The sequence below is a fragment of the Mustelus asterias genome, chromosome 19 (assembly GCF_964213995.1).
Source record: "Mustelus asterias chromosome 19, sMusAst1.hap1.1, whole genome shotgun sequence".
Taxonomy (NCBI): domain Eukaryota; kingdom Metazoa; phylum Chordata; class Chondrichthyes; order Carcharhiniformes; family Triakidae; genus Mustelus; species Mustelus asterias.
Window position 1 is genome coordinate 30,014,152 of NC_135819.1, and position 16,491 is coordinate 30,030,642.

The window sequence follows — 16,491 nt, forward strand, 5'->3', positions numbered from 1 at the left end:
TCTCACTAAACGTGGCCTGTGATCTTAGTCAGCCTCTTTGGTGAATCCGGTTAGTAATAAACTAGCAGTCCGCCCTCTCACTTCCGGCTGGATCACTGAACTGGAACCTATGGTCCAGGCTGAGGTTTCCGACGAACAGGTTTGTAGAAGCACTCGGTTCCGTTTCCGGCAAGCGGAACATGGCACTGCTGGCGGGACGGGTGTTCGTGAATCCTGCACTTGGCCGCTTGGTTACATGGGGTGGAGCGGCCGCCACGACAGGTACCGATCTCTGTGGGGGAACTTACCGCGATCTGGGCTCCGGGTATCAGGGAGCAGAATCCCCCTCGCCACAGGAATGTAAGAGGAGCTCAGACACTACAGCATCTCCTTCAGCCATTTGCCCCTCTACAGGACAGAGGGGGTGGACACACTGATCTAATTGGAAGGAGGCAGGACCCCCAGCACAAGGTCTATAGGCATTGGATCAACTCACTGAGCTGTCTGAATATCTGAGGTCGGTGCTGGTACTGCTGCCTCTTGGAGCCAGAGGGCACCACAATGGCCAGTAACAGCCCAACAAACCACCACCCCCTTCCCCTCCATGTAGGTCAGCAAGGGCAGGACTGATGGGGCAATAGGTCTTGATGCGAATTAGAACACGCACAGCAGTGCTGTGTGAGAGCTGAAGTTTCTGGAGGATGGGAGGCTGGCTGAGACTGTCAGGCCAAGAGGTAAGAAAGGCCAAGGCTGAAGAGCAACAGGAGTCACAGAGGGTTACACAGGTTACAGAGGAGGAGGTAGGTGGCCTTGGTGACAGCGTGGGTACATAGTCGAAAGCTCAGTGCATTATCAAATTATTATGAAAAAGTGGAGTGTGACAGTGGTGCAGTGGTAATGTCACTGGACTAGTAATCCAGAGACCCAGGCTAATGCTCTGGGGGCACAGATTCAAATCCCATTGCGGCAACAGGCAGAATTTAAATTCAATGAATGAATCTGGATATGAAAATTAGTCTCAGTAATGGTGGCCATGAAACTAAACTAATGTCCTTTAGAGAAGAAAATCTGCCGTCCTTACCTGGTCTGGCCTACATGTGACTCCAAACCCACAGGTATGTGGTTGACTCAAAAATGCCCTCTGAAATGGCCAAGCAAGCCACTCAGTTCAAGGGCAATTAGAGATGGGCTATAAGTGCTGGCCCAGTGAGCGATGCCCAAATCCCGTGAATGCATAAAAGAAAGGTAAGGTTGCAATCAGTGTGGTTCAGCCACAGACAGAGAAAGAACAGAGCTTCAGTCTCCTCAGTCTATCATTAGCAGAAATTGGGGCTTATCTAGGAATGGATATTAAAAATTAATCTAAAAATACTAGAGGCATTTTGGGGTTGCGTGAGGTGGTGATGAGGTAAACCCCAGCGTACAAATGGAGCTGGGGTATAACATCAATACACTGAAGCCTGAAGGAAGGTTGGAATGTGATTGTAGACATGGAGTTGGGTATGAATGGAGCTCCCCCTGTCCGAATGGGACATCAGATGTTCTGGGTGAGATTCCTGGCCCCTTGTTTAAAGGAGCACCATCCAGTGCTTATTGTCTGTTGTCCTGTCCCCTGTTCTGAACACCCTTATAAATAAAACTAAACATTCAAAATATACTTAATAGAGGTTTATAAGATGATGAGGGGGATAGATAGAGTGGACGTTCAGAGACTATTTCCTCGGGTGGATGTAGCTGTTACTAGGGGGCATAACTATAAGGTTCATGGTGGGAAATATAGGAGGGATGTCTGAGGTAGGTTCTTTACTCAGAGAGTGGTTGGGGTGTGGAATGGACTGCCTGCTGTGATAGTGGAGTCGGACACTTTAAGAACTTTCAAGCGGTTATTGGATAGGCTCATGGAGCACACCAGGATGATAGGGAGTGGGATAGCTTGATCTTGGTTTCGGACCAAGCTTGGCACAACATCGAGGGCCGAAGGGCCTGTACTGTTCTATGCCGGGGATTAAACGCTCTCAGTCCCTGAGGTCTAACAACTGAATATTGAGTTAAATACTCACTGTTCTCTGAGGTCTAACAAAAAACAGTGCAGGGAAAAAAAAAGAGAGTGGGACACTCACTGTCCCTGAGGTCTAACAACTGAATATAGGGTTTACAGGATACTGCGAGACCTGGATAGAGGAGAGGATGGTTCCACTAGTAGGAAAAACTAGAACCAGAGGGCACAACCTCAGGCTAAAGGGACGATCCTTTAAAACAGAGATGAGGAGGAATTTCTTCAGCCAGGGAGTGAATCTGTGGAACTCTTTGCCACAGAAGGCTGTGGAGGCCAGGTCATTGAGTGTCTTTAAGACAGAGAATGATAGGCTCTTGATTAATAAGGGGATCAGGGATTATGGGGGAAAGGCAGGAGAATGGGGATGAGAAAAATATCAGCCATGATTGAATGGCGGAGCAGACTCGATGGGCCAAGTGGCCTAATTCTGCTCCTATGTCTTATGTTTTATGTCTAAAACTTCCCTCCTTTTATCTTTCATTCCCTTGTAATAAATGCTAACTTTTCAACTTGTAAATCCTTCCAACATATGCCTATGGCAGGCAGTAAGATTGAGAGAGTTTCCTGGTTAGCCATGTGATGGAAAGAAATGTGAGCCTCTGTCATTCCTATCCAATGTCCTATTGGATAATCTTCAATGTTTCAGTTGATATTCAAAGTGCTTTGAGAAGGTTTCCAACTGTGAGCAAAGTATTTGTGTAACTGGCACAAAACTTAGCTAAATCATAGAATCATAGAAACCCTACAGCACAGAAAGAGGCCATTCGGCCCATCGAGTCTGCACCGACCACAATCCCACCAAGGCCCTACCCCCATACCCCTACATATTTACCCACTAATCCCTCTAACCTACGCATCTCAGGACGCTAAGGGCAATTTTAGCATGGCCAATCAACCTAACCCGCACTGTGGGAGGAAACCGGAGCACCCGGAGGAAACCCACGCAGACACGAGGAGAATGTGCAAACTCCACACAGACAGTGACCCAAGCCGGGAATCGAACCCAGGTCCCTGGAGCTGTGAAGCAGCAGTGCTGACCACTGTGCTACCGTGCCGGTAATAAATGTGATTTATTTGATCACAATTACCGTGCATGTGACATTAATCAGCCCAACTTACAGTAAAGTTTATTTTGATTTGATTTGAGTTATTATTGCCACATGTATTAACATACAGTGAAAAGTATTGTATTGCATGTTATACAGACAAAACATACCGTTCATAGAGAAGGAAATGAGAGAGTGCAGAATGTAGTGTTACAGTCATAGCTAGGGTGTAGAGAAAGATCAACTTAATGCAAGGTAAGTCTATTCAAAAGTCTGACAGCAGGGAAGAAGATGTTCTTGAGTCGGTTCGTACGTGACCTCAGACTTTTGTATCTTTTTCCCAAAGGAAGAAGGTGGAAGAGGGAATGTCCGGGGTGCATGGGGTCCTTAATTAGGCTGGTTGCTTTGCCGAGGCAGCAGGAAGTGTAGACAGAATCAATGGATGGGAGGCTGGTTTGCGTGATGGATTGGGCTACATGCATGACCTTTTGTAGTTCTTTGTGGTCTTGGGCAAAGCAGGAGCCATACCAAGCTGTGATACAACTAGAAAGAATGCTTTCTATGGTGCATCTATAAAAGTTGGTGAGAGTCGTAGCTGACATGCCAAATTTCCTTAGTCTTCTGAGAAAGTAGAGGCGTTGGTGGGCTTTCTTAACTATAGTGTTGGCACGGGGGGACCAGGACAGTTTGGTGATCTGGACACCTAAAAACTTGAAGCTCTCGAGCCTTTCTACTTCTTCCCTGTTGATGTAGACGGGCATGTTCTCCTTTACGCTTCCTGAAGTCGATGACAATCTCCTTCGTTTTGTTGACATTGAGGGAGAGATTATTGTTGCCGCACCAGTTCACCAGATTCTCTATCTCATTCCTGTGCTCTATCTCGTCATTGTCACAAGTTTAGTCACAAGTAAGGTTTACATTAACATTGCAATGAAGTTACTGTGAAATTCCCCGAGTCACCACAGTCCGGTGCCTGTTTGGGTCAATCAACTTAACCAGCACATCTTTCAGAATGTGGGAGGAAACCAGAGCACCCAGAGGAAACCCGCACACAGGGTAATCATTGTCCTTTGGTGCACTGGTCTGGGTGGGGGAGCTACTGGAATTTGCACTGTTGAGCCAGGACTGCTTCCACAATGAGAAACAATAAAATGGCAAGTAATCATTCTGCAAAGCCAGCAAGATGTACTTTCAACCTTGGGAGTCCTCTGGTCTCAACATAATATTGTTTCAAATTGAATTACATGGAACCAACAAATGAAAAGTCTACAATCCTGAGCAGAATATGTTTGCCAAGACATGGTTAGAAAGGCACCCTGTAACTTGCACTGGATACTGGTCACTGAGCTCATTTTGTACATTGTGCTTCAATAAGTCAAGTGACGAGTCAATGGCAGGGTTCCTGCAAGGCAAGAATAAAGAAAAATTTCAATCTGAGACTTTGTACCAGCCTAGGAGTTGGTCTTAATATAGAGGATACTGCATCATAAACATCAAATACAGTGAAGTTATATTGGAGGAAGTGTCTACCCAACATTCACCCTGTTAAGCTCCTTAAGAATTTTATATATTTCACCAAATCATCAAAAATAGGAGCAGGAGTAAACCATTTGGCTCCTCAAGCCTGCTTCATCATTAAGTAAGATCATTGCTGATCTGATTCTGGCCTTAACTGCATTTTTTACCTCCCCTAACCCTTGACTCACTTGTAGATCAGATTCAATAAATATATTCCTCCGCGGGTATGAAGACCTAGGCTGTATACAGGACTCCAGGAGTGGTCCCTGCAAGGCCCTATATGATAGGAGTAAGACATCTTTAGTTTTATACACCAATCCCTTGTACTAAAGATTAACATAATCATTTGCTTTCCTAATTTTTGCTGTACCTGCATGTTGACTTTCTGTGATGATGAATGATTTCAAAATGAAATTGGATTGACACTTGGAATTAAATTTGCAGAGCTATGGGGATAGTGGGGGACTGATTGGATTGCTCATTGGACCGAATACCCTCTTTATAATGACTATCACTTCTGTGGGGTGCTAATGGGCGGAAAGAGGTGAACATTCAAGTATTGTGGTTGCGACATACCTGAATACGGACCAGAAATAAGGCAACCTGCAAGTGATTGAAGGGAGAATGAGTGCGTTGTGAAGGGAACGAGAGGGTTGAGACTTTTGGTTGGATCAGTCTGGCAGGAGTATTTGGCCAAAACTCGTACCACCTCGCCCACCATGGAATCGGAGCAGGCAAGGGTCCGACAACAGAAATCTCCGTTGACCTCGGGCGCTTTAGAAGGTGAGGACAAGAGGGACCCTATTATGAAGAGAGGAAAGAAAGTGAGAGTTTGAGATGGATCATGCAAACGTATGGAACCAAGAGGTTAAGTAAGCAATGAAATTCTTCAAAGGACATTAGAACACAATAATGGGAGAAGAGATCAGGGAACAGGACAGAATAAGATAGGATGCAAAAATCGTTGTTGGTAGATGGAATTGGTTTGGGCATTGCTCAAGGAATCAAAGGGTCCATGAATCATCCTGGTGAGTGACTGAGGTATAGTAGACTGGGCATTCCTAACGAAGGATACATTACTGGGGCCAGATAATCAAATGAATAACTTGATGTTCAGTGCCTTGGCATTGAAATAACATTTCTCCCAAGTATAAATAAGGCATCTGTGATTTATATTTGTCATGGTTTATTGGAAGTTGTAGATAATTGCCAGCACTCCTACCTGTACAAGATAATTTTAACAGATGATTCTTCAGCTATTCAGTCACATGCATGTATTACGTAGAATTGTCTAGAATATCCAACACAGAAATGGGCGGTTCCACCTAACCAGTCTAATCTGGTTTCTAAGTTCCCAGTGCTCCTCTCCTTGGCCCCTGCCACTTTATTCCCCCTTTCTGTTCCTCGTCCAGACCAATTACCTATCCCGTCCTTTGTTTTTTTTTTGTTCATGGGATGGGGGCATTGCTGGCTAGGCCAGCGTTTATTACCCATCCATATGGTGAACAGCCTTCATGAACCACTGAAGTCCATGTTTTGCAGGAACATCCACAACACTGTTAGGGATGGAGTTCCAGGATTTTGACTCAGTGACAGTACAGCAATATAGTTTCAAGTCAGGATGGTGTGTGACTTGTAGGGGAACTTGCAGATGGTGGTGTTCCCATGCACCTGCTGCCCTTGTCCTTTTAGGTGGTAGAGTTTGCAGGTTTGGAAGATTGTGTCTAAAGGAGCCTAAATGAGTTACTGCAGTGCATCTTGTAGATGGTATACGCTGCTGCCGATGCACTGATGGAGGAGAGAGTGAATTGTGATGGATGGGGTGCCAAATAAGTGGGTTGTTTTGTTCTGGATCCTGTCAAACTTCTTGAATGTTATTGGAGCTGCACCCATCTAGGAAAGGGGAGAGAATTCCATCACATTCCTGACTTGTGCCTTGCTGATGGTGGACAGGCTTTGGAGAATCAAGAGGAGAGTTACTCTGTGCAGAATTCCCAACATATGACCTGCTCTTGTAGGCACAGTATTTATATGGCTGGTCCAATTTTGTTTCTGGTCAATGGTAACCCCCAGGATGCTCATAGTGGGGATTCAGTGATGGTAATATTGAATGTCAAGGAAAGATGGTTGGATTCTCTTGTTGGAGATGGTCATTGTCTGGCACTTTTATGGCACAAATATTACTGGCCACTATCAGTCCAAGTCTGAATATATTGCCCAGGTTTTGCTGCATATAGACACAAACCATTTCAGTATTGGAAGTGTTTTGAATGATGCTGAACGTTATGCAATCATCGGTCAAACAGCTGCAGATGATTGGGCCTAGGACTCTGTCCTGAAGAACTTCTGCAGCAGTGTCTTGGGACTGAGATTATTGACCCACTTCCAACCACAGCCATCTTCCTTTGTGATAAGTATGACACCAAACATTGGAGAGTTTTTGATCTGATTCCCACAGACTTTAGTTTTTTTTTCTAGGGCTCCTTGATGTCTCACTTTGTCAAACAAATGCTGTCTTGATGTCAAGAGCAGTCACTCTCACCTCATCTCTGACGTTCAGCTCTTTTGTCCATGTTTGGAGCAAGGCTGTAATGAGCTCAGGGGCTGAATGGCCCTTGTGGAGCCCAAACTGAACATCAGCGAGCAGGTTATTGATGTGTGAGTGCCGTTTATTGACCATTATTGACACTTTCCATCATTTTGCTGATGATCAGGCTAATGGGTAATAATAGACCAGGTTGGATTTGGCCTGCCTTTTGTGGACAGACATATCTGGGCAATTTTCCACCTTGCCAGGTAGATGCCCAGTACTATAGCTGTAGTGGAACATCTTGGCTATGAGCACGACTAGCTCTGGAACGCAAGTTTTCAGAACTATTGCTGGAATGTTATCAGGACCCATAAGCGTTGCAGTATCCAGTGCCTTCAGCCATTTCTTGATACCATATGGAGTGAATCGAATTAGCTGAAGACATGTATCCTTGAGTTAGGAACCTCAGGAGGAAGCTGGGATGGACCATCCACTGGCTGAAGTTGGTTGCAAGTGCTTCAGTTTTGAATTTTGCATTGTTGTGCTGTACTCCTTCATCATTGAGGATGGGAATATTTGTGAAGCCTCCTCCTCCAGTTAATTGTTTAATTGTCCTCCACCACAACGGGATGTGGCAGGACTTGAGAGCTTAGACCTGGTCCATTAGTTGTATGATTGCTTACCTCTGTCTATTGCATGTTGCTTAGTATTTTTTTATTCATTTGTGAGACATGGGTGTCACTGGCTGGCCAGCATTGGGAGGCGGATCTCCCACTCCTCCTGACGAAGGAGCAGCGCTCCGAAAGCTAGTGTGGCTTTTGCTACCAAATAAACCTGTTGGACTTTAACCTGGTGTTGTTAAACTTCTTATGGCATTTACTGCCCGTCCCTAGTTGCCCGAGGGCAGTTGAGAGTCAACCACATCGCTGTGGCCCTGGAATCATATGTAGGTCAGACCAGGTGAGATTTCCTTCCCTAAAGGACATTAGTGAACCAGATGGGTTTTTCCAACAATTGACAATGGGTTCATGGTCATCAGTAGATTCTTAATTCCAGATTTCTTTTAAAAATTGAGTTCAAATTCCACCATCTGCCGTGGCGGGATTCGAACTCAGGTCCCCAGAACATTAGCTGAGTTTCTGGATTAATGTTTTAGCGATAATACCACTCGACCATCGCCTCCCCAGTATGCAAGTAGTCCTGTGTGGTAGCTTCAGTAGGTTGACAACTCATTTTTAGGAATGCCTGGTGCTACTCCTGGCATGCTGTTCTCCAATGTTCATTGAACCATGGTTGTTCCCCTGGCTTGCTGGTAATGGTAGAGTAATGGTAACATGGTACGGTAACAGGGCGGCACGGTAGCACAGTGGTTAGCACTGCTGCTTCACAGCTCCAGGGACCTGGGTTCGATTCCCGGCTCGGGTCACTGTCTGTGTGGAGTTTGCACATTCTCCTAGTGTCTGCGTGGGTTTCCTCCGGGTGCTCCGGTTTCCTCCCACAGTCCAAAGATGTGCGGGTTAGGTTGATTGACCATGCTAAAATTGCCCCTTAGTGTCCTGAGATGCGTAGATTAGCGGGATTAACGGGTAAAATATGTAGGGATATGGGGGTAGGGCCTGGGTGGGATTGTGGTCGGTGCAGACTCGATGGGCCGAATGGCCTCTTTCTGCACTGTAGGGTTTCTATGTTTTCTTTCTACAATATGGTGGTACACAATATGATGGAGGGTATCCTCAATGTGAAGATGTAACTTTGTCTCCACAAGGACTGTGCGGTGGCCACTCCTACTGATACCGTCTTGAACAGATACATCTGCAATAGATAGGTTGGTGAGAATGAGGTCAAATAGGTTTTTCCTTGTTAGTTAATAGTGGTGCTACCAAGCAGGACTTGGTGATGGACAATGTCCCACGTGCAGAGTACATTCTGTACCTTTGCCACCCTGTGCTTCCTCCAGGTGTTCAATGTGAGGAGTATTGATTCATCAGCAGAGGGGGGAAGGGGTAGGTGGTAATCAGCAGGAGGTTTTCTTGTCAGTGTTTGATCTGATGCCATGAGCCTTCATGGAGTCCAGAGTGGATGTTGAGGACTCCCAGCGCAACCCCGTCCTGACCGTATACCACTGTGCCACTCGCACAACATTGGGTGGGACAGGACAAAACCAGAGTTGATGATGGTGGTGTCTGGAACATTGTACGGTATGATTCCATGTCAGACTGTTGCTTGGCCTAATTTGTGGGACAGCTGTCCCAATTTTGACACACACCCCCCGGATGTTTGTAAGGAGGACTTTGCAGAGTCGCCAGCTGGTTCTGCAATTGTCATTTCTGGTGCCTATATGGATACTGGGTGGTCCATTTGGTTTCATTATTCCATTTAGACTTTGTCGCAATTTGGTACAACTGAATGACATGCTTAGCCATTTCAGAGGGCATTTAAGAGTCAGTCTCTCTTCTGACAGACAGCAAGGAACCCGTTGGTTATTTTCCCCCTCAACTTCTAGTTCACAAATGACCAGGATTATTGAGTTTAATTTCACAATTGATTGCAGTGGGATTTGAACTCATAACCCCTGAATTGCTATTTCCAGTACACGACTGTAGCCATATTATTCTTGTCTGTATGATCCATTTAGTAGATGAATTACATAAATTCTAAATTAAAGTTTTAGCTCTTTAATAGAATGTGGAATAGATTTTTTGGACTGCAAAGTACAGTAGGATAGAAATATAGAATTATGATATCCCAATATTTCATGCCTTCATATCCAAATATGAATAAATAATTGGAATAGATACATATAATGTTTTATGTACATCTGACCCATTTGGTTGTTCCATTATTAGCAATCATGCTTCTGAGTCTCAAAATTTTGGGCACAATACCTACCCAGGGCTTGAGCACAAAAATCAAGACTGATATTCCTCTTTTGGATGAGTCGCCACCTGGTTCTGCAGTTGTCATTTCTGGTGCCTGGATGGATACTGGGTGGTCCATTTGGCCTCATTATTCCGTTTAGACTTCATAGCAATTTGATACAACTGAATGACTTGCTTCAGTTAGACCAAAGCCCTATCTACGCTCTCATTGGATGGCAAAGATCTCACATCCCTATTTTGAAGATAGCAGGGAAGTTATCCCTGGTATCCTGGCCAATATTTATCCCTTGATTGATATCACAAAAACAGATTATCTGCTCATTCTCACATTGCTGTTTGTGGGAGGTTGCTATGCACAACTTTGCTGCCGTGTTTCCTACATTCCGACAGTGAACACACTTCAGAAGTACTTCATTGGCCAGAAAGATGCTACAAAGACAAATGAAGTTGAACCTTCAGTCTCCAAATGTATTTTTTTTTTGTTTTGTCTTGAAAACATTATAGAAATGCAATATTTTGTTTCTTTATAAAATAATTTTCCCATAGTAAGATAACTGAATGAAGCTGCCTTTGTGATAATAGTGTGAGTGACTAAATCTGAGCTGCATTATCTTGTGCAGGTGGAGATAGGGGTTGTTTTTGTCACAAGTCTACATATGCTGCTCTTCCCAATGATTACAACTGGTGAGTAACCGTATTCTTGATTGATCACATCCAGATATGGCAGCTTTTGAATTAAATTACTGAAACAGCTTTCATCTCTTGACAGCAAAGTTGAACTTGCAATTACATCAGATGGACAGACAATAGTCTGTTACCACCCATCAGTGGATATCCCATATGAACATACCAAGGTAGAACTGAACACTTATGGATTCTTTTATTGAGGGTTTTGTGGAAGTCTGAGATGCAGAATTCATGTTACAATAATGTATATTTATGACAGTTTGTAGGCTTACAATTATTGGGTATTTGCTGCTCAGTCCTGATGAGATGAGTTTGAATTATGATGTACTGTTCATATTTATCATAATTAGCCAAACACACAATATTCCCTGTATTTTTCTCCCATTGTTGTAATCAGTCTCTGTAATGTTAACGGGAAATAGAGGAGACCCTTCTCACTATGGTGCTCTGAACTATTAAACTCCTCACGCTAAAGACTGGGAGGATGAATGTTTGACTTGATTTCTGTTCTCTAATTGAGCATGTCACTGGTGCCATCCTATTCTGCACTTCCCAGCAGGGCAGCCAAGGAGGCTGTGCAAGATATCTGAAAGGGTCAGCCTGCCTGGTTGTCCTTTGTGGTGTTATGGGATGCAGACAAACTGGTAAAAGCAGAGGGGTATTGGCTATTATCAGGGGTAAAATTACTGAACGCAAAACATTACATTTGGAGACTGAAGTTGCAGCTTAGTCTGGCGAAAAATAAATATCAATTTCTAACTTTCTCTGCCGTGAAACAGATAGGGACAGTGTTTGTTCTTATCAGTAATTCGTTGTTTAATATGGTTTCAAGCTTCAGAGCTTTTCAGTCTCGGTACCATCATTCCCCAAATTGTGAATTCTGCTAACACCTGCTGGCAAAAAGTAGAGAGGGGGAGCTTTCTCTCAAGGGAAAGGGCGAAAAATAGGCAACCAGTTCACGTTGTTGCGCGTGTCCTGATAACTCCATGGAGCAAGTTGTTTATATCCCAGAAATATCCCACAGGTTTATCGAAGCATAATCAGACAAGAATGGTCATCAAGCCAAAGGGATAAATAAAATCTTGGTCAAAGTGGTAAATAATAAGTAAGAAATTAAAGTGGAAATCTGGCATTTAGAGAGAGAATTCAAGAATGAGCTGAAAGCACAAAATCAACAACAACCTTAGTAGTTGAGTAATGGTCTTCGCTATTTTGTGTTTCTATAAATCAAATAGCATTCCTGAAGTAGTTTGTAACCTACCCCTTTATAACCGAATGTTAAAACAAAATTGACGTCCATTTCCCAGATTCGATCTGCGCTCTGTTTTGCAGCCCATTTCGAGACCTTCCCCTGTGGAGAACAAAGAAGAGACTCATGATCAGGTACTAAAGGCCAGGCTGGATAAAGAAGTGCTGCGTGATAAACAGGCCCCTACAATTGAAGAACTCAGTAAAATGTTCTATACGACAAAGCACCGCTGGTATCCAATTGGGCAGTGAGTATTATTTATTCAGTTCAGTGGAATGTTCACACAACAGCGTGTTTGGTTTCAGTATTTATGCAAAGTGTTCAGTAAAACCACAAGCACTGTAAACATTAAAGCTATAATTCACCTGTAGAAAATCAATCCTCAATCCCAATCCTTGCAGCTGTATAAACTGAGTAGAATATTTTGCACACCAGTACAAGAAAACTAAGCTCACATATTTATAACTCCTCATCTTCCCACCATTAATATTTCTGTAAGGAGAAGCTCTGGCTTGTCTTCCAATGTAGTCAGTTTATTCAATACAAACATTTGAACTCCATGGTACTACTCTCCTTTCAATTTTTTTTTATTGATCAGCCCTATGGGAGCAGGGGAAGTTCATTCAATCCCCCATTTAATTTGGATCATAGCTGATCGGAACTTTAACTATAACTACCTGACGTTACTCTGTAAGCCTTACCTAACAAAAATAGATGAATCACAGTGTTAAAATTTTCAATTAACTCCCAGTCTCAGCAGACGTTTGGGGGAGTGTAATGAATAGTGCTGATGTTCAATATGAGAACATCCAAAATCCCAGAAGGGAAACTTGAAACACCCACTCTTAACTATATTTATTTTTTGAAATTTGGAAAAAGTGTGGGAAAAGAGGTGAAGCCTAGTGAGGGAAAGGGAATCAGTCTTGTTGTAAATTATTCAATTAACAAAACGTTTATTAAACTTCAAATCACACAACAAGAAAGGCAACAGTAAAGAACAGCATTTACAATTAACTACAATAGTGGTTACCCAAACAGTATATTTGAATTACCCCCTGTCCAAATCTATCTACTTTCCTAAACCCCAAGAATATACCTTCCCTCAAAACAACATTCCATAGGTTTTAACACTAAGCCAAATCCAGCAAATAATTACTGCACAAAACCTCTGGCTTTCATTTAGGAACCATTCTTCTAGAGTAGAACGTATGCGGTCTCACATAGATAGCTTTCTTCTACTTTCCTTTTTGCACAGCAACTTGATTCTGAGAGTTCTGCTTTGCAACAATGTATGACTATGATCTAGGTCCCTATACAGCTAGCCTCCACTTAGCATCTGTTTCACCCTGCTACGAGGCTGATCTACACCTCACAGGTCCTTAGTGAAGGTAAGTCACTCTCCATTTCTTTTTAAGCCAATTCTTTACTTTTCATTTCAGTCCAACTTCCTAACAGAGAGAAAGTTCCGTATTGCCAAAACCCCTTGACCCCACCCTTTTTCTGTATTTAAGAGAATAAAAAAAGTAGTCTTTGCAATTTTCCTCAATTTCAAGCTATTGGCCTTGCTATCGTTCCGGCGTCCCCACCAAGACCAGTATATTTCTTCTCCAGTTTGCAGAACTGAATGCAGTATTCTAGTGGGGTTTAACCAGAGTTTTGTACAACAGTAACATAACTTTCAACCCTCTTGAAATAAAAGCCAACATTCAGTTAGCCTTTTAATAATTTTTAGACCTATCCACTGGTTTTTAGTATTATCATTGCAAAATACTCATCCATACTTGTCCAAAGTTCATGACCTCACACTTCCACATTAAAATCCATCTGCAAAGTTTTACGCACTCACTTTAATTCACACATTATTTTCAGTTAATGGAAGGTTTAGAGTTTATATGAATCATTAAAGAGAAATTTAACTGTGGAAGCATCAGAACATATTATGGGTACATGCCTATTTTGTTAGTCAATGTGAAGGGATTAAAATGTCTCCTTTTTGTTTAAAGTAACCGCAGGCAGAAGATTAAACCTAATCCCCCAAAAGACAGATGATGCACTTTCAACTCTGGAATTGCCTCTGCTACTGATGAATCCGCTGGACAGGAAAGAACTTTGGCACCTGCTCTCAAAGTCTATGGTTTCAGTCATATGTGATACTTCCAAGTTTGAACTGTTTAAGAAGCAGTCTTGTATGCAAAAGTGAAGTCCCTTTCAAACCATGGAATGTAACAAGCCTATTTAGTAGCTCATTGTTATCAATTCATTATGTTAACATAATAAAATCTTAAAATAAGATTTTTTCATCTTATTATTACCAACTTTGAGTTTTAAATAATTTGAATTGAATGGCTACTCTTTCAATCGACAAGTTTGAGATATGTGTCCATGTGAAGGCAGATGGAGATGAACTGGGCACCATTGATTTAAGACCTAACCTAGACTGTCTTGTCACTCCCTGGGGGCTTAATTCTATGTTTTTTCTGGATTGAGTAACGACAGAGTGCACCTAGAGACAATTGTATCAAAGGCAGATGCTGCAAAAAATACTGACAAGTATTCCAGAGAATGGGTATTGCAAGGTAGTGACAAAAGCAATGTTAGGATTAAGGAATCTAAATTATGTTAAAACGTTTTAGGAAGTTGGTCATGTCCTCTTAAAGACTCAGAAACGACTGAAAAGAAGCATGCTCTTCACCCCGGAAGCCTCGGATGAACCTGTATCTGGGGGTCACCATTGAAGATGTCAGAGCAGCCTTCTCGAAGGTCAACCCACAGAAAGCGACTGGCCCGGATGGGGTACCCGGACCAGCACTCGGATCCTGTGCAGATCAGTTGGCGGGGGTATTCGCAGACATCTTCAACCTCTCTTTACAACAATCTGAGGTCCCTATCTGTTTCCTGAAGACGACCATCATCCCAGTACCAAAGAAAAGCCAAGCAGCGTGCCTTAATGACTATTAGCCAGTGGCTCTGACATCCATCATTATGAAGTGCTTCAAAAGGTTAGTCATGGCATGAATCAATTCCAGCCTCTCGGATCCACTACAGCACGCCGCAACAGGTCCACGGCAGACACCATCTCTTGGCCCTATACTCAACCCTGGAACACCTAAGTAACAAAGGCACCTATCTCAGTCTCCTATTTATTGACTACAATTCAGCCTTCAACACCATTATTCCTACGAAACTCATCTCCAAACTCCGTGGCCTGGGCCTCGGCTCCTCCCTCTGCGACTGGATCCTGAACTTCCTAACCCACAGACCACAATCAGTAAGGATAGACAATAACACCACCTCCACGATCACCCTCAACACTGGTGCCCCACAAGGCTGTGTCCTCAACCCCCAAGTATACTCCTTTTATACACCTATAACTGTGTGGCCAAATTCCTCTCCAACTCAATTTTCAAGTTTGTTGATGACACCACCGTAGTAGGTCGGATCTCAAACAACGATGAGACAGTACAGGAAAAAGATAGAGAATCTGGTGTGACGACAATGATCTCTCCCGCAATGTTAACAAGATGAAGGAGATAGTCATTGACATCGGGAAGTGTAGTGGAGAACATGCCCCTACATCAATGGAGACCAAGTAGAAATGGTTGATAACTTCAAGTTTTTAGGTGTCCGGATCACCAACAATCTGTCCCGGTCCCCCCCATGTCGACACTATAGTTATGAAAGTCCACCAATGCCTCTACTTTCTCAGAAGACTAAGAAAATTTGGCATGTCAGCTACGACTTACAAATGCACCATAGCAAGCTTTCTTTCTGGTTGTATCATAGCTTGGTATGACTCCTGCTCTGTCCAAGACCACAAGAAACTACTAAGAGTTGTGAATGTAGCCTAGCCCATCTCGCAAACCAGCCTTGCATCCATTGACTCTACACTTGCTGCTGCCTCTGAAAAGCAGCCAGCATAATTAAGGACCCCATGCACCCTGGACATACTGTCAGTCACTTTCTTCCGTCAGGAAAAAGATACAAAAGTCTGAGATCACGTACCATCCGACTCAAGAACAGCTTCTTCCCTGCTGCCATCAGACTTTTGAACGGACCTACCTCGCATTTTGATCTTGCTCTACATTCGAACTATGACTGGAACACATTCTGCGCACACTCCTTCTCTATTAACGGTATGTTTTGTCTGTATAGCGTGCAAGGAACAATACTTTTCACTGCATACTAATACATGTGACAATAAATCAAATCAAAATCCAAATGATAAAAATGCCATGATTTTTAAACTATTTTATTGCTCTGCTAATGTCATTGAGTTCTCTGTATATGACAGTCATTCACATGACACGAGTACATGAGATTAGTTACAGTACTGGTAATACAGAGGTCAGAACAATTGATCCAGAGACATATGTTCAAATTCCATCATGGCAGTTCGGGAAATCAAATTAATTTAAGTAAATCTGGAAAAATAGATAATAGTGACTATGAAACTACTGGATTATCATCACAACCTGTCTGGTACACCAAAGTCCTTTTTGGGATAGGAAAGCTGCCATCCTTACCCAGTGTGGCCTTTGTGACTTCAA

The 16,491-nt window shown here is 43.1% G+C and overlaps 1 protein-coding gene and 1 long non-coding RNA gene across 2 annotated transcripts; one reads left to right on the top strand and one right to left on the bottom strand.

Annotated features, from left to right (window-relative positions):
- Positions 1–138: 138 nt before the first annotated feature.
- On the top strand, positions 139–16,183 carry mrpl42 (mitochondrial ribosomal protein L42). Its single transcript, XM_078235243.1, has 5 exons — positions 139–261; positions 10,629–10,692; positions 10,778–10,862; positions 12,028–12,191; positions 13,948–16,183. The coding sequence occupies exons 1-5, from the start codon at positions 180–182 to the stop codon at positions 13,991–13,993; spliced, it is 441 nt and encodes a 146-aa protein (XP_078091369.1). The 5' UTR covers positions 139–179; the 3' UTR covers positions 13,994–16,183.
- LOC144507852 (uncharacterized) lies at positions 3,148–12,046 on the bottom strand. Its single transcript, XR_013500153.1, has 3 exons — positions 11,957–12,046; positions 5,176–5,400; positions 3,148–4,483 (listed from the first exon to the last, which is right to left on the bottom strand). It is a non-coding gene; the product is annotated as an uncharacterized LOC144507852 (long non-coding RNA).
- Positions 16,184–16,491: the final 308 nt, after the last annotated feature.